General features: G+C 38.9%; 1 protein-coding gene and 1 long non-coding RNA gene across 2 annotated transcripts in view; both read right to left on the bottom strand.

Moving 5' to 3' along the window:
* Window positions 1–747: 747 nt before the first annotated feature.
* On the bottom strand, window positions 748–7,777 carry LOC121860673. Its single transcript, XM_042357951.1, has 3 exons — window positions 7,770–7,777; window positions 7,078–7,138; window positions 748–3,050 (listed from the first exon to the last, which is right to left on the bottom strand). Exons 1-3 carry the CDS (start codon window positions 7,775–7,777, stop codon window positions 2,445–2,447), a joined length of 675 nt encoding a protein of 224 aa, XP_042213885.1. The 3' UTR covers window positions 748–2,444.
* Window positions 7,778–8,331: 554 nt separating this feature from the next.
* Window positions 8,332–22,579, bottom strand: part of LOC121860672 — a 32,569-nt gene continuing 18,321 nt past the window's right edge. The window contains exons 2-4 of the long non-coding RNA XR_006087905.1: window positions 9,809–10,184; window positions 8,916–9,097; window positions 8,332–8,435 (exon numbers count right to left, since the gene is read on the bottom strand). This is a non-coding gene — a long non-coding RNA (uncharacterized LOC121860672). The remainder of the gene's footprint in view (window positions 8,436–8,915; window positions 9,098–9,808; window positions 10,185–22,579) is intronic.

The following is a 22,579-nucleotide window of genomic DNA, read 5'->3' as shown; positions in this document are numbered from 1 at the left end:
CTCCCCAATTGTTTATATTAATGTTTATCCAATTGAAAACCTGCATGACAACTTTCCTGAATAAATATTATTAATGCAGCCTTTAGCATGTAAATTACAATGACTTTTTTCATAGATAAATACTTAATCCTAAGTATAAATTTAACCACGAATAAATTGGAAATAAAGCATACCGAAAATATGAAGAAGAGTCGTCCTTTCTCTGCTGTCTAAATGAGAAGTTCCGGTCTATCTGTCTGTTTTTGAGAAGTCTGGTCATCTTGCCTTTCGGCTAATTTGGCTTCGGCAAGAACCTCATTATATAGCGTCTCTTCCCGCCACTGTCAAAACACTGTGCCAACTGTGACCAAACATAACAGCCAACATTTCTGATATACTGAAATATATCATAAAAAAATCTTCAACTTGAGCAAAAATGCATTTATTTCTATCTAAGAATAATTAGAATACTTTTCAAATCAATAAAATGTTTAGCTCAGAAAACCTTACCTTGAAAAAGAGAGATGAATTACCTCCGATTACAATAGTGCGGTAATTACTGGGTTGTTCTCGCTGATAATAATAAAGATAGCTAGATGGATAATCACTGAACCATATAAGAGATTTCATTCATGGAAGAAGACGAGAATATTGTGGTGTGTCGTCGTGTATAAACTCTCTAAGTATTCAAATGTTCCACTAATATAAGATCAATGAGTATTGAATGAGATATTTTTAGTTCAACTAGTAATTCATTAAACACATAAACAGTAAACTATATTTATTTGGCCCAATATTCTCACTTGTGTCTACATAACACACTTAAGCTTCGATATTTCTATAAAAAAAAGTAAGTACACAGTAATTTACATATGTACAGTACAATAAGGGAGGAAACTGATACATGTTATTTACATTTCTTCGTAGTTTGTTTTGGAAATCTTTTTGTTAATAAAAATATATTTCACTTGTACAATTAGTTGTTTATACAGTATTATCAATAAATTATTCCTTCTAATAGTATTGATTTGAATATTAATTATTATTGAAATAATGACAACCACTTAACAATCAAATATATTATATAAATATATTTTGGTAAAACATTTTCATTCTTGCCAATCAACAACTTTATTTCAGTATCAGCAAAATTTCAAAGATGTGTGTAGAATATTGAAGATCATTCTGTCTGTCAGTTAAATGTGTGAACACGATCATGGGAGAAGAGGCACTGAGTGACTTGGTGTACCTAATATTATGATCGTTCCAACAGTAATAGTTCCGTATTTTTCTAGAAACTGAATATTGTTGTTGGCCATAATAATTCCCAGATAAAGAATATAATTATACTGTATTTACATTTATACAAGAACTTTAATGGCAAGAAATCTGCTCTACTTAATAAAATTTACTGATCGGGAAAAGTTCTATAAACAAATCATCTTATTGTCTCTGCTGTTTAATATAAGACACTTGTGCTTTTTATATAAATTTCATAGACCCAAACTCAATGTAATTTTTATCCTCCCACCTAGATGTTTAATAACTATACAGTATAACCAACACATCCGGATATAATTTGCTCAAACTACTCAAAAGAATTGTACTTGGGTCGTCCACCGTGAGAGGCAAAGCTGGAGTCGTCTTCTGGAGTGAAGGTTGGGTTCTGATAGTCGGCGTAGGATCTGGTGAACATTGGGATCTCGTCGTCCTGTCTTCGCCTTTTCCGCCAATAGAGGAACCCCAGAACAACGAGGCCGAAGAGACACAGTACCAAGAAGATCTGGAAAATCTCCCATGAGGTCCTTGACATAGGCATTTCCCCTGTGGCCGCAGGAGCTATGGTACTGACGCCTCCTGCAGTAGCTGTAGAATTAGACGTTACTGCAGTAGAGATTAAGGACGTAAGGGAGGGAGGAACTGGGGTGTGCAGGACGTCTCCCAAGATTGTAGTAGACTGAGATGTTTGAGAAACTACTGGATAACTTGTAATATTGGGAGTGAGTCCAGACTCATCGTCATCAAAATTAATATGTCCTTCAGGTTTTGTTGAAGCTTTTTGGATGGCTTCAGTAGATGTTTGGGGGTACGTGGAGGGCTCGGTGAGGCTTAGGGGGTCAGGTGTAGTGTCATTTGTGGACAAAGTTACTACCGGGAAGGGGTAGGTGAGGACTGGTGCAGTGATGTTTTCAGGTTCATTTGTGTCATTATAAGCTAAAGTCGATTCTGGTAACTCTCCCGTGTTGTTGACTCCGGAAAACATTTCGCTACTCATTGTATCGTTATAATCTGTTGTTTTATTTCCTTCAATATTTAGTTCACTGTGAGTTTCATTTCCCTCAGCATTTAGTTCACTGTGAGTTTCATTTCCGTCAGGGTTTAGTTCACTGTAAGTTTCATTTCCCTCAACGTCTATTTCACCGTGCGTTAAGGTAGGACTGGTCGCCTTGTTCTCACTATTCAGGTCACTGTCTGTCGTGTTCAGGACATTTTCTGCAGACACAAACTCGCCTCACTTCTGTAACAATATCAACTGATGTTTGAATCTGGTCAGGGTTTTCACTGGTGCCATCTTGGTGTTCTGACAGGATGTGTGCTGTTGTGTTATTACCCTGGACCCCTTCCTCCTCTCCTGCCGGGGTAGCTGATGTAACATTTGAAGGATGACTATCTGGTGCTGTTGTAGTTACAAATGGTTCTAATACCTCATCTGTTTTTTCTACTTCATCGCCTCTGTCTAATATTTCACTTGTCACTTCAGGAGTTAACGTCACAGCTTCAGGATTTGCTAATGTAGGAGTCGAGGTGTCCTCTTCTGTTCCTTCAGGAGCCTGCCAAGTGCTGTTGTCACTGTGTACTGCCTCTCCTGCTTTACCAGCGGCAGGAGCGACTGTTTCGTTGATCGTCTTGCTCGTGTCATTTATATCAAGAAATGTTAAGATATCAGACTCAGAGGAGACTTGAAGTAGTGTGTCATCCTCGTGCTCTTCCTTCTTACTCACCCAACTAATAGTTAAGTCATCAAGAGCGATCTCATTCCCTTCCTTGTTGAGGCGACCTTCAAACACGATCTGTAAGGAAGTACTTCATCAGTTTGTGAAAGCAACAGGAGCTGAAAGTTGAAGTCACGAACATGGCAAATGAAGCACAACTATCTGCTGTTTTTTGTCATCAGTTCAGCATGTATATAGACAATGAAGGTATATATGTACAATCGCCTGCACTTATACATGGTACAGTGGCTTACGCATTTTATGAGAAAAGGTAACTCTGTGTTTGCTTACATCGCATTAAAACTCCTGAAAATACTGTTACGAACCCCGCCACCAATTGTCATGATCTACCTACCCAGCACTACGAACCACGCCATCTATTGCGATCTACCTACCCAGCACCACGAGCAACGCCATCTAGGGACGAAACACGAGTATGACTAGTCTTAGTTACCACCCCGGCTTCCCTTCCATATCCTGGTTGTTGCGTCACCTCCTCAAAGTCTTCTTTGTCAGCTCCAGTTCGAGAGAGTTCAGTTCACTATTGGGAAGTACCACAGGATCACCTATCCTGAAACCTACGGCACAGACTACCTACCGTCTTCTACAATACTCAGCCTTACTCGTCAGCCATCTCAGCCCGCACTTAAGTATTTGTAATCTTGTATTTCGCCCCCTCCACCCTTGCTTCAAATTATTGTATGTGTATAAATATGTATATACTGTTAATGTTTAGGTTAAGTATGGTTAAGGCGTAAATTATAGAGAAAGCTGAACATTTTGTTAAGGAATTTATATACTTATTATACACAACAAAAACTCGCATCCTTTGTCTACCCTTTTATAGTCCGATTGTCTTTGTTTTTTTTTTGTTGCCTGTTGGGATCTGGGTAGACTTTTAACTATATTCTAAATCCCCAACTCGTAACAATACCCTTTGGAACTTTGCAATAGTAACCAGCCTAAGGATGCTAAATAAGCATTCCACCTCTATCTGTGGATACAAGCACTGCTTGGGTAGTTATAATATTAATATATACCGGGTATTACAAAATATAACGTCATTGGCCCCTATCAGCTGTCTGCTGGACGGTAGCGGTGTGGCAAGGAAAAAGGAGGGAGAGGGGGTTCTGTTCTACTGGCAGACTATATAGGAAGAGATGCATCAACATGTTGTTATGTTTAGCAATATGTCCTCATTAGCATCCAGTATTATATGGACAACATTCATTCTCTCCATATTAGGCACAGAGTAATTGACGTTTAATATTTTTAAATGTACCTTATTTATTTGAAGCCTCACAATTAACACTAATTATCCAAATTTCAAAAACTTGAACCCCAACTCTTAACTAAGTATAAATAAGGCTGTATTAGCCTCTAACAGACACACTCAATACTTACTTATATAATTGTGGACAACATACATTATGTTTTATAATTACTACACCCAGGGTAATTAACAAACTCATGAGCAGTGCCTGCCATTCCTCTAATACTCGAAGTGAAGTGATGTATGGTAATTAATCTTCTGGCCTATAAGATGACCTCTAGCCTTCTACCCTGGCTATGTCAACAGTAAGTACTGCCACTGGCAGTGTGCCCCTACACTCAGTTCTCTCCAGTCTCTCACCAAGTCTCGTGAGGTGAGTCATCTAGCTCGCTACATAAGCTCCATCCTTTATTAACGCTCACAGAGTTAATTACAGTGATATCCTAACTATTTGTGCGCTACTGTTTTCTTAATAAATGGAGAAAAGACTATTCGGGTTTCAAAACTTAACCCATATACATTTAAGTTACTTCCATGATACCTTGAATACTGACTCAATAGGATCTTCATCAGTGATTGCAACAGGTAAATGGAAGCTAACATATGTGGCAGCAAATTCACAGTTTTGAAAAACCAGTGTTTTATACAAAAACTGACAATTATTGGTCAATACTTTCCAACGTCCTCCATTTTGCACATACGAAATCTACCCTTTTTTAACTCCGTATCTTTTCCGCCTGTTCAGTGTTCCAGTTCAACCTTCAAGTTCAAAGGTTTCTTTTTCATTATAAGTGATTTCATACATTTCATAACTTATGGTATATGTGGCACCACTGTACTAGGCACCATTGACATTCTCTGGACGTCTTAGTAACCCTGTCTTCAAGACGCTAATCGCGACTGTTTACAACCAAAACATAACATCAACAACTGCCTTTTATCCCAGCGACAAGAAGCCCCATCCCAGAGACCTCCCCCCCCGGCATCTGCACCACACATGTTTTGAATTGTCACCACTTATCTCAGCACTCACTTGACCCCCAACACCCATTACAGTGACTGAACCCAATGTGACCCACCACGTGACCCACCGTGTAACCCACCACCTGGCCCAGTGCACCAGTGTTACAACGGACGGCTGTTTTCGACATCGCTTGGATCATCCGATTTGAGTTTGGTTAAGGGTAACTCAACCACCCCCGGCAACTAGTACATCACCAACGCCATCTTGGACACGTCATCGACGGCTGGAAAGTTCACTCCAAAGTCAAAGCAAGACGCCTTCCTGGATTTTCACTTCTATAAACAAGACGTGACAGTGACTTCTTTTCCCCAGCTCAGACTGTATCACGCGGAACTCTACAGATCTACCTACCAGAACTTCAAGACTTCAATCAAGTCTTCGTGTTAGGTACTTCCACCAACAAGCACAGCTTTCCAATAACACTATACATATTCCTACAAAGCATAACATCACAAAAACGACAGACAAATTATAGGCTACGTTTTTATTTCAAGTGCCTTACCGTTGATTATTTACGCAATATTTTAATATATACTCTTTCATTAGTGAATCACTTATACTTTCATTCACTTACTGTAACATATGGATGCAAGTTACTGCTTAGTATAACCTTGTACTTTTTTACATTATAACTTTTGATAACATACCTCGCTCTTACCTAAGTGAAAAGAAGTCCCCTACAAGTGATCACAAACATTAAGTACTATTGATCACCATTACAAAATGCACACACACGATTCGACACATTGCCTCCCGAGCTGGCAACCATACAGGAATTACAGGAGAGTTGCATGGAACACCAACTGATTTACAGCAAAACCTCCATTGGTAATAGTGAATAATTAATAGATCACTATTTGGTGATTTACACCTTACTCACCTTAGGTCAGGTCGTACATACAACACCGCACCTCATTACGGGTCTGTTCCTTCTCCCTCAACACCAAAACCCAGTGTGTCAGGAGCGTTTCCTTTCCCTCCTACATCCTCTAATCCTACAGTAATGTCTCATTTGTCTAACAACCAACTAACCAGGGCTAACCCTGCCCAAGGCACGTCACCCCAGCTTCCTAAAGATAAAAAACTTCCACAACAGAACCCCATTGCATTATTCACGGTGATGATCCCGCTATCACGTAGTCACATGCTATGAAAATGGCAAGGTCAGGGAATGAAGCTTCTATCAGTTCTCATATCAAGCCTGATAGCATGTAATCTTCTGCTCTAAAAACTATTCATACTAACCTGCTCCCGCACAACATTGACTTTACACTTTGACTGACCTCACTGATTAATTGCCTGGTTTGTGTTTCTGGAAGTGGTGGAGGGATACCCCCAGTAAAGTCGCCTTGTTAGGAACACGATGCTGCCGGGCCTGTGTGGCTTATAATGGGCGTGAACTGTACCTCAGGGGTTTAATAAACAAAATCACCCGACCACATATTCAAAAAAAACGACCAAATGCTATTATTTCCAGTATGATCCTTTTGCTTATTAATCAAACTTAAGAAACTACTACCCTGATATAAAAATCGGTAAAATTAAGCATTCCGTTACCACACAAATAACTTATATGGTTCTTGTCTCAAACCAACCAAAATGATACTTGACTGTCACCTCGTGTAAATGTGAAAGTGATTTTGATGAGTTTGTTGGTTATCTTCATGTCGAATTGCCTTAAAGTTTAGCAATATACCTACACTGTCTATGTACACTTTATACCTGCCTTGTCTATTATGTACGCTGAACCACCGTAAACTTGTAAGGCGATTTTACTGGAAAAGTATCTATCTATCTATGTGACCTACAGTGGTGGGCCCAGGTTGCTGAAGTATAAGTGGTTCTGAATGACCACGAGCCCGGTATTCCCTGATGCCAGCAGTTGTGTGTCGTGCCCGTCAAACTTAGTACACCTGCAAATAGTTACACAATATAAAGGTCTATCTCAGGCCCTGTGGTATACCATACTTTGTCCACCTCACCAAAACTTCTGAAACGCACCATACAATCTTAAAAATGAAGGAAAATCTCGAAAAACATTCTGAGATGAAAAGTCCAGTTCACCTATTCTACGCACCTGGTTCGTGTTCTGCAGTTTCTCAAGGAGCGTACATACACGGCAAGGAAGACCAGTAAAATGCCAAAGTGCGTTCATACCCGTAACAGCGAAGCTTGGCGATATCGTCGACATTATGGAGCCAACGACTTGCAAAACCGCACGATCCTGAAAGCAAGAATTTATCATTGGAAAGGAGGAGAGGGAGAGGAGAGAGAGAGAGAGAGAGAACCCTTCTGTGGTTTGACTTTGAAATGAACAAACCTCACCCGTATCTCGAAACTTCATTTGGTCTTGCCCTTCTTCGTTATCTGGTTATTACATTTGTCGGTCTCACTCTGCTTCCCATCGTTACTTATCGATTGTTGTTACTAACTGAAACGAGGAGTAGGGGAGGGAGCCTGGGTGGCCTCGAAACACAACGTCGAATATCAATCACCCAACCCCATCATAATGGCTATTGTGGACGCAAAGTAGTGTCAAGTGTACGGTGTGCGACTGGGGCGATGAAAAGCGCTGAGGGTGTGTGGGGTGGAGGGACATGGGGTGTAGGGATAAGGCAGGGTGTCAAACTCATGGCCCGTGGGCCAATATGTGGCCCTTGAGATGGTCACGGGTGTGGCCAGCGGGATGACAGTAAAATTTATCATCCTGAAATGTAAGAAAAATAGATATAATCATGTTTATCAGTAAAACAAATTTTACACTTAAGATCAGACAAACCCAAATGAGGAATCCTGGTAAGCCAGGTAAGGCAATGTGAACCTGTAAACTTCAATCCTACAAATATGTGATACAGCTCTTGTGTTAGCCCTGAAGAGAGAAACTAAAAATAAGAAATTGGCCCTCGAAAGGTTTTGAGTTTGACACCAATGGGATAAGGCAAATTTTACAAAAGGAAGTGAAAACAAGAAAGACACACAAATAGAGAAACAGACAAAGAGGAGATTACAAAAAAGCAAGGAAAAAGAGAGACCACCCGAGAGAGGAGTGAGAGAGAGAACATACCTTCAGTTCAGGCACGGCGTCTGGTGGATGACCCTCACTCAGATAGAAACTGTAGTGGAGTGTTATATTGTCCACCTCAGCCACATGCCTCTGTACATACACCTGTGGAGTATACTAAGTTGTTACACTCCAGTTACTACCCGTTGTTACTCCACATTTATCAGCACAGTTAAATCGTCTTCCGCTAGTTCTTATTCTATTGTTTATTTTTTCCTCGATTTTTCTTATTTTCTTATTTTTATATCTACTCATTTTCATCTTTTCCTGTTCTGTCTTTCTTCTCTTGTGTTATTCTTTTCTCCCTCTATTTATCTCACCTTGTATTTTGCATCTACTATCCTCTTCTCCCTTTCTGTTCCCTTTCCTATCTCTTTATTTTTGTACTTATTTTCCTCTTTCATCCTTCGTTATCATATCCATACTAGAATCATCTCAATTTCTCCCATCTTTTTCCTCTATTTCGTCATTATTCCCTATATCTCTTGTATTGTTCTTCCCTCTTCCTGACTTCATTACCCTAATCCCTTCTTCCTCCCCTCCTTCGTACTCATCATATTTACTCCATTATTCTCTATCTCCTACCTTCTTGAGATAGTCATACGTCACCACCACCAGAGCTTGTCCAGGCAATATCGGTGGCTGGATGGTTGGGTGGTCAAAGCTGGGAAATGTCTACCATCGACCAATCACCAATTCTTGAAGTTCCAATACGCTTGATTCCTCGACCAATCAGCCGTGTGGATGTGTAAACCTGGTGGCGACGCCTGGAAGTACATGATGATGATACTACGGACAGTTATTCGACACAACCTAACATGTGAAGGTGGTTGATTAGGTCATGATGATCAGAAACGTAATACAATTTTACATAGCGATTGGCAACTTAGGCAGATTTACGTAATGTGTCTGGAAACATCTGTACTCTGTGTGTGTGTGTGTGTGTGTGTGTGTAGTTCTAACCCTCACATAATCCAGGACTTTTAACATATGTTGTATATCTGTAATACTGTATGTCGTCTAGATCACCTGAAAATTAACCCCCTCAGCTTGTTTCACCTTAAGCTTAACTACCCTAAAGATTACCTAACCCTAACCCACCCCTAACCTAACCTAGAGCTTACCTAATCTAACGAAATCCTAATCTAATTTAACCTAACTTAAAGATAACCCACTTAATCTAACCTAACTTAATATAACCCAATCTAATTTAATTAACCTTATCTAACTTAACCTCATCTATTGCAATCTAACTTAACCTAAAGCTAATATAACCTAACCTAATTAAAAATAACCTAATTTATTGTAATCTAACCTAACCTAACCTAACACCCGCCCCCAAGCAACGTTAGGGTTGTTAATCTTCAAGGGGAAAAAGCTAGGGGGTTAATCTTCAGGTGAATTAAGCTTAAAATTAGTCACGTTTGTATAGGTGTAAACTAACTCACCTTGTTGTCTAAATGTTGAGGATGACTTACCTGGTCCTCGGTGTGGTCATCCTTGAGGTTTGAGAAACACTCGTCGACTGTTTGGTCTTCTCGGCTCTTGGCTTGAATAGTCAGGCTGCTGTTGTACAGGCGTTCCACTGGTCCACGGGTGTGACCGTTTACCACTGGATGATGAGTGAATGTGTCATCACCTTGTGAGCTGATCTGGTGAACACAACCCGCCACCAACACCAGCGTGAGAAGCGACTTTCTGTCTTTGTAATTCATGATTTTGTTTTATATGGTTATTTTATAAGTTGTTGAGAGGTGTTGTGTAATATTACCACCTCACCATCTGTGTTGCTCTCATCCTTATAGCATAATAGTTACTGCTTGTCTTGTTTATATTTTGCTGCTAATTAAAGTCCTGTAAAAAGAAAAAGTCAAGATTTAATACAATATACTACAATAAATACAACCAAAACCAAACGATTACTAGTGTTTTGAGAAAGAAACATTATATAGTGTACGGTTTATATATACATACATACAGTATACAAACACAATATCTATATATATAAAACAAAGAAGTCTGTTTGTCTGTGTGTTCATTTGTGTGTGTGTCCGTATGAGAATCTCGGAAACTACTTTACCGATCTGTAGTGATGATGGATGGTGTTATATGTAGTGATGATGGATGGTGTTATATGTAGTGATGATGGGTGGTGTTATATGTAGTGATGATGGATGGTGTTATATGTAGTGATGATGGATGGTGTTATATGTAGTGATGATGGATGGTGTTATATGTAGTGATGATGGATGGTGTTATATGTAGTGATGATGGATGGTGTTATATGTAGTGATGATGGGTGGTGTTATATGTAGTGATGATGGATGTTGTATGTAGTGATGATGGGTGGTGTTATATGTAGTGATGATGGATGGTGTTATATGTAGTGATGATGGGTGGTGTTATATGTTGTGATGATGGGTGGTGTTATATGTAGTGATGATGGATGGTGTTATATGTAGTGATGATGGATGGTGTTATATGTAGTGATGATGGGTGGTGTAGTGATGATGGATGGTGTTATATGTAGTGATGATGGATGGTGTTATATGTAGTGATGATGGTGCTGTATGTAGTGATGATTAGATAATAAAATAATAACAGTTTAATGCTAAAAATATACTTTGTTGTACCGTTGTAGTGAAAAACATGGTGGAACTTACATACACCGTTAATGAACTATTGATGGAAGAAGAAGTTTTGGGGACTGAACAGTGAGACAATGTGGAGCCTCCCGGAGGGTGGCGTCCTACCGTGGCCTAGCGGATGAGCCGCCGGAGGACGGCGATTCTGCTAGTGTAGTATAATGTACAGTACGGTATGTAAACAAGTACAGATAAAGTCACAATGTAAATATGAGTCCAATGTTTCCTAGTGAGTCGTCTCATTAGAGCTTAAAACGTAACAAAAAGCTCAAATAAGTGTAAGAAAAATAGCAATAAGACATTGAGATATATTTATAAAGATACAAAATATTAACATGACTAGTGAATCCGAGATAGGTTAGGTTAGGGTGGGTTGGGTTAGGTTAGGGTGGGTTGGGTTAGGTTAGGGTGGGTTGGGTTAGATTAGGGTGGGTTGGGTTAGGTTAGATAGAGTTTGGTTTGGTTTTGTTAGGTCAGATTAAGATTCGTTTGGTTTTATTTAATGTGGATTGGAGTTAGGTATAATGTGTGTGTGTGTGTGTTAATATTTCTCATAGCATCTGTTATAAGTGATAGATGTGTCCGGTTCATTCGCACCAGACATCCGGACTCAGACTACAGCCTAAACAACCTTGTTATCAGCAATAGCAAAGGACTATTATCTCGTATTTAAGTAATAGATCACCGCCGGGGCTACAATAAAACAAATTAAGCACCACTAACACCGGAACTCCCTGTACAGGATGCTGCTACAATGTACGGCAAGTAGACAATAGCGGTGAAATGGTGCGGGAATCATGGTGGAGGGAAGAGGTGTGTTGGTGGTAGGGTAGAGTGCTATATATAGAAAGTTATAAAGTCACTCCCACGGGAAAAAAGAAACTATAGTCTTGACAACATGAGAAAGAGATAGAGATAATTACATACTAGTCACTGCGGCGGGAAACTGTGGTCCTGACAACAACATTTGCTCGGTCGAACCTTCTTCCTCCCTCCTGTAGAACCTGTATCTAAACCAACACCAGGAAGCCACGTCTCTCTGGGAACTAGTAGAACTTGTAGCAGAACCAGAGTGTGAAAGAATCCCCCCCTCCCACGCCCCCCCCCCCCCCACCGCCCCGGAATACCAATTAATGCGTTATACAAGGCGCTGGTTCCTGTCGCCCAGGGGCTTCTTTCCGCCCTTTCTTAACGTGTAACAAGAAGATTCGGATCCTTGGTGACTAAGTTAGGTTAGGTTAGCATAAGGGTTATAAATCCTCTGGTGATCTATTTATTATTTCCGTGTGGTGAAGTACGGTGTTGGGGACAGGGGGACCCAGGGTAGGCATGTGTTTTGTTCCCTTGTTCTACTAATATTCACATACATACAGTGAAGGACATACACACACACACACACACACACACACTCACACACACACACACACCGTCCCTCAGCCACGACATTTACTTCATAAACTGCTGGCGTAAACTGGCCTGTGATTGATAATCTTTGGTGTGAAGGAATTTAGAAATGGTAGTTTTTTTTTTTTTTCTTATACTGGGATTAGCCCACCCGGGCACAGGTCAATGACCCACACCGGGGCCTGGGGGGCGAAAATGTAATAATAATAATAATAATAATAATAATAATAATAATAATAATAATAATAATAATAATAAAGAACCATAAAAAATAAAACAAATAAAATAGATCAATAGTGAGAAACAATATATGTATATTGTGTTGTCAAAGTAAGAGAAACAATTGAGACCCTGCAATTGTGTGTAAATGAGACAGAAAATCAAATCAGCAACCAAGGACTTGGTCACAATTTTCGTGATGCCATATGGCAACAGGGTCTACCACCAGACAACACACTATGCTTCTAATATCTTCCCAGGCAGTAGTACCTCCCTGTTTGGTAGCTGCCTACCACCTAACAAGATAGTATTACATGATTAGGATATATAATACTCCTCCCCCTCTACCACAGTATTATAACCCAACCAGTTCTATATACCGGTTGACTACAATGATCTTCCATATTTTTTACATTTATTCGGACTAAATTAACAATAGCTATAGCGAAAAAAGCAAGATAAATAATAGAGAATTAAACAAAATGCTTAAAAGTTATGCGCGTTCTATTCGTGGCTCTGTAGACATCGTTTTCTTTCCCTCCATACTGAACTTTTGTAACGGCCTCACGCATTCTTTCCTTCAAATTTCCCCTAAGTTGTTGACAGCGATGGAGCAATATTATTAACTAGCTCTATTAGTTTTTCGTAATAAATATTTAAAATAGGGAAGATCACTTGTAATCACCCGGAATAAAACACGATAAAAAACTTGTTAAATTCTCTTTGTCTCTAACCGACTGACGACGCTACGCTAGTAAAGTTTACAGCACCAGCCTAGCAGTGTCTACGTGAGGGAAAGTTAGTGAGGTAAAAACTGGTTCTTGGTGAGGAAAGATTACCTCACTGATGTAGCCACACCTTTTATGTTAGTCATTATCTCTTATAGGTTGCTTTTGTTTGGTGATGTAAATCTCCGTTTAAGGGAATTGTTTTAATACTATTATTTCGTCCGATTATGCAAGGTGATTCACTCGTCCGTAGCCTCGTATTCCCGCTAACTTAACGTTATTTGAGGCAACTAAGAGAGGGAGAGGAGGAATTACTTTACTAGATGCTATCATAATACCATACGTGGTACCATAATCAATATCATAGGTGGTACCATAATTAATACCATAGGTGGCATCATAATACCATATGTGCTACCATTATACCATACAAAACACTATAGCATCATAGATGCTACCATAACATCATAGATGTTACCATAACATCATAGATGCTACCATAACATCATAGATGTTACCATAACATTATAGATGCTACCATAACATCATAGATGTTACCATAACATCATAGATGCTACCATAACATCATAGATGTTACCATAACATCATAGATGCTACCATAACATCATAGATGTTACCATAACATCATAGATGCTACCATAACATCATAGATGTTACCATAACATCATAGATGCTACCATAACATCGTAGATGCTATCACAACATCGTAGATGCTACCATAACATCGTAGATGCTACCATAACATCGTGAAGGTTACCATAACATCATATAGATGCTACCATAACATCATCATCATCATAGATGCTACCAAAACATCGTAGATGCGTACCATAACATCGTAGATATACCACAACATCGTAGATGCTACCATAACATCATAGATGCTACCATAACATCACAGGATGCTACCAAACATCGTAGATGCTACCATAACATCGTAGATGCTACCATAACATCGTAGATGTTACCATAACATCGTAGATGCTACCATAATATCTATAGATGTTACTACAACATCGTAGATGCTACCATAACATCATAGATTCTACCATAACATCACATATGTTACCAAACATCGTAGATGCTACTATAACATCATATAGATGTTACCATAACATCGCAGATGCTACCATAACATCGCATACTACCATAACATCGCAGATGCTACCATAACATCATAGATGTTACCATAGCATCATAGATGCTACCATAACATCATAGATGTTACCATAACATCATAGATGTTACCATAACATCATAGATGTTACCATAGCATCATAGATGCTACCATAACATCATAGATGTTACCATAACATCATAGATGCTACCATAACATCATAGATGTTACCATAACATCGTAGATGCTACCATAACATCATAGATGTTATCATAACATCATAGATGTTACCATAACATCATAGATGCTACCATAACATCATAGATGCTACCATAACATCATAGATGCTACCATAACATCATAGATGTTACCAAAACATCGTAGATGCTACCATAACATCATACATACTACCATAACATCATAGATGCTACCATAACATCATAGATGTTACCATAACATCGTAGATGCTACCATAACATCATAGATGTTACCATAACATCATAGATGTTACCATAACATCATATATACCAAACATCGTAGAGATGCTACCATAATATCATCATAGATGTTACCATAACATCGCAGATGCTACCATAACATCATACATACTACCATAACATCGTAGATGTGCTACCATAACATCATAGATGTTACCTACAACATCATAGCAGATGTCTACTAAACATCGTAGATGCTACTCATAACACTTACAGATGCTACCACAACATCATATACATACTACCATAACATCGTAGATGCTACCATAACATCATATAGATGTTACCATAACATCATAGATGCTACTAAAACATCATAGATGCTACCATAACATCATAGATGTTACCATAACATCATAGATGTTACCATAACATCATAGATGTTACCATAACATCATAGATGTTACCATAACATCATAGATGTTACCATAACATCATAGATGCTACCATAACATCATAGATGTTACCATAACATCATAGATGCTACCATAACATCATAGATGTTACCATAACATCATAGATGTTACCATAACATCATAGATGTTACCATAACATCATAGATGCTACCATAACATAAGACAGGTAAATATGTGATGAGTGCCTCACATTGACCTTTATGTAAATAGGTGTAGAAGAACTTAATAAGTAATCCACACAAATAAAAGCGATCATTGGGCGTTAACCAAGTCAAATTGTGAATAATTACACAAAGGTTTTATTATTAAGTAGAAAACTTCAAATTAATTCCTAAGAAATAAAACAAAGCATTTATTTAGGTTTTTTTATGTAATTTTTAATAGTTTCGAGAGCCGCACTAAACCTCCCTCGGACCATGGGTTGAGCACCCCTGCCATAGACAGACTGACACGAAGCCAGTCAACATTTACCATGGACGTGTACACAACCAGACTTTCTAGCCGAGATAACAAATATAAACACAAACACTACTTGAAGCATCTCATGTGTGTGTGTGTGTGTGTGTGTGTGTGGTCCAGCGCTACCGTTATCGATCACAATGATTTTTGCTGTGATATCCGGCAGCAACTCATGACCGTACAGCAGGTGCTGGTGAGGAAGAGGAAGGTTCTCAAGAAAGTCTCTCACGGCTAAACTCTCTAATTATAACAGTAACTTAACTGTAAGTTAAGATTAATTACACTTTATACTGTAGTTTTATATTATTAACTAGTGGTTCATATCACTCCATAAAGTGATCACGATAAATTCATACTGAATATTTAGTTAAAACACTACACAGGTGTACAACATTGGCAGGTCTCACTTAAAACACTACACAGGTGCACAACACTGGCAGGTTTCTGACCCTCCGTAACAATTAACAATTTTAGCCCCTTGTGTGCGGTGTAGCCTCTCAGCTGAGTGTACTGTAATGGTGAAAGGCCCAACTTGTTCTAATTTAGTAGGTAGTAGGCAGCTACCAAACAGGGAGGTACAACCGCCTGGGAAGATATTGGAAGCATAATGTGTTGTCTAATGGTAGACCCTGCTGCCATATGGCATCACGAAAATTGTGACCAAGTCCCAGGTTGCTGATCTGACTTTCTGCCTCATTTACACACAATTGCAGGGTCTCAATTGTTTCTCTCACCATTGACAACACAACATACATATATTGTTTCTCACTCTTGATCTTTTTTTTTCATTTTTGTATCTTTATGGTTCTTTATATTATTATTATTATTATTATTATTATTATTATTATTATTATTATTATTACATTTTCGCCCCCCAGGCCCCGATGTGGGTCAGTGACCTGTGCCCGGGTGGGCTAATCCCAGTAAAAACAAAGAATAAAAAATATTAAAAAAAAAATAATTTATAAAATCTAGTATATAAATATAATAACCCTTCACTGTTTTATTTAGCTAACAGGTTAGTGCAGTACATTTGAAGTACGTGAACAGTACAGTACATGTACAGTATAGTGCAGTGTAGTACATGTACAGTAAAGTGTAGTACAGTACATATACAGTTCATTATAATGTAGTACAGTACATGTACATTCAGCAGTGAACAGAGCCCGTCTGGCCAAAGTAAGGAGATATTCATAAATAATTAATTCGAGATACTCAACCACTGTCTTGGTCTGTCCATAAATGTCATCACTGAAGATATTCTACAGTAGCGCCAACATCCTGTTATATACCGTATGTTCCCTGTTGGCAATATTAATAATTATTTATCATTGCTGAAATGAATATGTCACTCGGAAACACGGTCTTAACGAATACATTTAATAATTCATATATAACAATGCATCAAATATGAATTAAAGAGACTTGGAAATTTAACACAATCAAAAAAGTTCTGTAAATTACCAGTATTCATTGAGAGTTTTAGCTGTAACTTCACCAACGTGTTTCCTGGGTGACTGAGCACGAGAAACTATGTTGTGAGCACCAGCAGGATGATACAGTTTCCAAAACAGTGATTGATGGATATAATACCTTCAACAGACAAGGGAGTTTTAGATGTCGAGTAGTGAAATGTTTAAAACGTATCTCTTACAGATTAGTCACTCGAGTTTATTTCACCTGAAGGTTAACCACAGTAAAGCTACCTGGGAAGTTAGATTAGGTTAGGTTAGGGTAGGGTAGGATAAGGCAGGTTAGGGAAGGTTAGATTGGCCTTACAATGGTTTATCTTTTAGGTGAAATAAACTGGGGTGTCTAATCTTCAGTTGATCAATATTTTTTTTGTATTGAACAATTACTTTCTCTCGTCATTAATGGTCATATTACACGTATTGTGACTGTCGAACAAACTAGTCATTAAGAAGTTTATGCAGCGTAAAGTTGTCACATCAGGAGTTGAGAGCTGACAGGACGTTGATTTTCTCACACACACACACACACACACACACACACACACACACACACACACACACGTAACTCTATTCGCTGCCCCTCATCAAAGATACATCATCACTTGTGCAGAATGTGAAAGGTTGTGAGGGCGTTGTCGACGGGGGAGTGAGACTGTAGCTATGACTATTGTTTCATCTGTGGTCAACTTCCGGATGGTGGTAGTGGTGGTAAACAGTATTGTTCTCTTCTGAAGCAACCTAACCTAACCTAAGTAAACCAAACCTGACTTGACCTAACCTAACCTAGATTAACCTAACCCAGACTAACCTAACAACACAGAATAACCTAACCTAACCTACCTTGACTTAACCTAACTCAGTTTAATAAAACCTGCCCGCATAGGCCTACACGTGTTACATACACTCATACAAACAGCGCTGACAAAACACACACGCCTTGACCACACACACACTACTACTACTACTTTGCTGTCACTCGTGTTACGAACCCCTCCACCAATTGTCATGATCTACCTACCCAGCACTACGAACCACGCCATCTATTGTCCTGATCTACCTACCCAGCACCACGAGCAACGCCATCTAGGGACGAGACACGAGTATGACTCGTCTTAGTTACCACTCCCAGGTTTCCCTTCTCTATATCCTGGTTGTTGCGTCACTTCCTCAAAGTCTTCTTTGTCAGCTCGAGTTCGAGGAGAGTTCAGTACACTCTGGGAAGTGACCAAAGGATCACCTATCCTGGAAACCTACGGCATGGTGACTACCTACCGTCTTCTACAGTACTCAGCCTTACTCGTCAGCCATCTCAGCTCCTCACTTAAGTATTTGTAATCTTGTATTGCCTCCCCCACCTCCACCTTGCTTCACGATTGTTTATGTTGTATTAATATGTATATACTGTTAATGTTTAGGTTAAGTATGGTTAAGGGTAATTTATAGGAAGCTGAATATTTTGTTCAGGAATTTATGGTACTTTATTATACACAACGAAAACTCGCATCCTTTGTCTACCCTTTTATAGTCCGATTGTCTTTGTTTTTTGTTGTTGTTGCCTGTTGGGATCTGGGTAGACTTTTAACTATATTCAAAATCCCCAACTCATAACACTCGGAATCGAATATGACGATCAGCCAGCTATGATACAATGATATGAGTTATTAAGGATGTCACCTAGGTTGGTGAGTTCTGAGGTGACTAAAGAGGCCGATACGGGACCTGCAGGGTCAATCACACATGTTGCACAGGCTACATCTAGTGCAGGGGGGGCGGCGGCAGCGTGTTTCCGGCGTTGGCGCTTGTCGGCCTTGTTATGCAATCTGGCTAACTGGAAAGTATTGACACCTTCTTGTGTGGTGATCCTCCAAGTGTTATGGTGTGGAGTAATCGCTAGTCCAATGTAGTTGTTCATGGATTATGGTAGCCTCGATGCTCCTACAGTTGGTATCAGCGAGAATACTGGCATTTGTTCTCTTGTCTTCCCAGCGAACTCGGAGGATGTAACGTAGACTAATTTGGTGAAAGTTTTCAAATACCTTGAGGTGCCTCCTGTATGTGACCCATGTCTCACACACACAGGTTAGGTGAGGTTATTTTAGGTTTAGTTTGGTTATGTTTGATGTAGGTTAGGTTAGTTTAAGTTAGTTTATGTTATGTTAAGTGAGGTTAGGTTTGGTTAAGTTAGGTTACGTTAGACTTGATGTAGATTAGAGTAGTTTAAGTTAGTTTACGTTAAGTTAGGTTACGTTTGTTTAAGTTAGGTTACGTTAGGTTACGTTAGGTTACGTTAGGTTATCTCTTTGTCTCTTGTTTACATTGGCCAAAACACGTCTTGCCTCCATCCCAAATTGGAATTCCTCGACCACCTTCACTATTGTGGTAATGTTTGTCATTGTATAGCACCTCAACCAATCAGAAGCCATTGTTTGGTAGTCCCCCTGTTTGTGTACAGACAACAGGAGTCCAGTCTAATTTCTTAAAAATATATATGGGTGTAGACGGGAAGGTAGCAGAGGGGAGGGAAGGAATGGAAAAGGAAGGGGAGAAGAGTGGAGGGGAACATGAGAGGAGAGAAAAGGGAGGAGAGGAAAGGAGAATGGGGGAGAGAAAGAAAGAAGAGGAGAGGGAAGGAGAGGAGACAAAATTAGAGAATAAGGAAAGGAAGGAGAAGGGACGGAAGAAGAGAGGAGAGGAGAGGAGAGGAGAGTGTCATAAGACTTTATCATAGTGGCAGTGGGTCGGAGTTTCCATACACTCACACACTCATGCACTCACGTACTCATGCACTCACGTACTCATGCACTCACACACTCATGCACACACACTCATATACTCACATACTCACACACTCATACACACACACACACATATACTCACGCACTCATGCACTCATTCAGTCACACACTCATATACTCACATACACACTCACACACGCCCAGAATTCTTGGTCAACTCCGTTTTATAAACTTATTCTAATGACCCGAGTCGACTAATATTCAACACCAAAGAATTTAATATACGATTATAAAAAAAAAAAAGCAACATTGAAAAATTATCTGTTTGACAATAATATACAACAGGAGACAGAGCGTTCTAAATTTATAATAATACACATTAACAGGAGACAAGTATTAACAAGTTACAATGACACGAGAATAAGATATAAAATTCACCTAAAATATGTAGTGAAAGTGAACAATACAACAGGCTAACATCTGGACGCATGAACAATACCGTTGCAACACTGAGTAAGGGATGACCAGCCTATTGTCTACACTGAGGAAGGGATGACCAGCCTATTAATTGTCTACACTGAGGAAGGGATGACCAGCCTATTAATTGTCTACACTGAGGAAGGGATGACCAGCCTATTAATTGTCTACACTGAGTAAGGGATGACCAGCCTATTGTCTACACTGAGGAAGGGATGACCAGCCTATTGTCTACACTGAGGATGGTTCTCTCACTCAAACAGTATAATCTTTACACTGAATAATTTTGTTCTTTTGTTTTATGTAAGACAAATTTGTGATCATTTGAACATAATCTATTTCTGTGATATATTTTTCTGGACACGTAAACCATTTGACTGTTGTGTTGTGTTGTGAGAGTAAAGGTTAATGTTTGACTGTTGTGTTGTGTTGTGAAAGTAAAGGTTAATGTTTGACTGTTGTGTTGTGTCTGTTGTGAAAGTAAAGATTAATGTTTGACTGTTGTGTTGTGTTGTGTTGTGAAAGTAAAGATTAATGTTTGACTGTTGTGTTGTGTTGTGTTGTGAAAGTAAAGGTTAATGCTTTGACTGTTGTGTTGTGTTGTGAAAGTAAAGGTTAATGTTTGACTGTTGTGTTGTGTCTGTTGAAAGTAAAGATTAATGTTTGACTGTTGTGTTGTGTTGTGTTGTGAGAGTAAAGGTTAATGTTTGACTGTTGTGTTGTGTTGTGAGAGTAAAGGTTGATGTTTGACTGTTGTGTTAAGTTGTGTTGTGTTGGCTGTGTTGTGAGAGTAAAGGTTAATGTTTGAATGTTGTGAAAGTAAAGATTAATGTTTGACTGTTGTGTTTGTTGTGAAAGTAAAGATTAATGTTGACTGTTGTGTTGTGTTGTGTTGTGAAAGTAAAGGTTAATGTTTGACTGTTGTGTTGTGTTGTGAGAGTAAAGGTTAATGTTTGACTGTTGTGTTGTGTTGTGTTGTGAGAGTAAAGGTTAATGTTGACTGTTGTGTTGTGAAAGTAAAGATTAATGTTTGACTGTTGTGTTTGTTGTGAAAGTAAAGATTAATGTTTGACTGTTGTGTTGTGTTGTGTTGTGAAAGTAAAGGTTAATGTTTGACTGTTGTGTTGTGTTGTGTTGTGAGAGGTTAATGTTTGACTGTTGTGTTGTGTTGTGTTGTGTTGTGTTGTGAAAGTAAAGGTTAATGTTTGACTGTTGTGTTGTGTTGTGTTGTGAAAGTAAAGGTTAATGTTTGACTGTTGTGTTGTGTCTTGTGAAAGTAAAGATTAATGTTTGACTGTTGTGTTGTGTTGTGTTGTGAGAGTAAAGGTTAATGTTTGACTGTTGTGTTGGTGAGAGTAAAGGTTGATGTTTGACTGTTGTGTTGTGTTGTGAGAGTAAAGGTTAATGTTGACTGTTATGTTGTGAGAGTAAAGGTTAATGTTGACTGTTGTGTTGTGAGAGTAAAGGTTGATGTTTGACTGTTGTGTTGTGTTGTGAGAGTAAAGGTTAATGTTGACTGTTGTGTTGTGAGAGTAAAGGTTAATGTTGACTGTTGTGTTGTGAGAGTAAAGGTAAATGTTGACTGTTGTGTTGTGAGAGTAAAGGTTGATGTTGACTGTTGTGTTGTGAGAGTAAAGGAATAATGAACAACACTCGCCCGGACCGTCTCTTTGTTATGACACATCAGTATTGTGAAAAATTCTCCATCATTACAGCAAAATACCAAAATGAGTTGCTGTACTCCTCCACTTGATCACGCATATGCCGGAACGAACACAAGCTAGCTGGAATGTAGAGAGAGAGAGAGAGAGAGAGAGAGAGAGAGAGAGAGAGAGATTGATTCAATAAAATTGTGATGAAAATTTATAAGTGGCTCAGTATGCATATACACAACACAGGTATACAGTTCAGCATACATATACACAACACAGGTATACAGTTCAGCATACATATACACAACACAGGTATACAGTTCAGCATACATATACACAACACAGGTATACAGTTCAGCATATATACACAACTCAGGTATACAGTTCAGCATACATATATACACAAC

Source organism: Homarus americanus, unplaced genomic scaffold (assembly GCF_018991925.1).
Source record: "Homarus americanus isolate GMGI-L3 unplaced genomic scaffold, GMGI_Hamer_2.0 scaffold25220, whole genome shotgun sequence".
Classification (NCBI taxonomy): Eukaryota; Metazoa; Arthropoda; class Malacostraca; order Decapoda; family Nephropidae; genus Homarus; species Homarus americanus.
The sequence above is the reverse complement of the archived record's forward strand: the minus strand, read 5'-3'. Positions and strand labels throughout refer to the sequence as shown.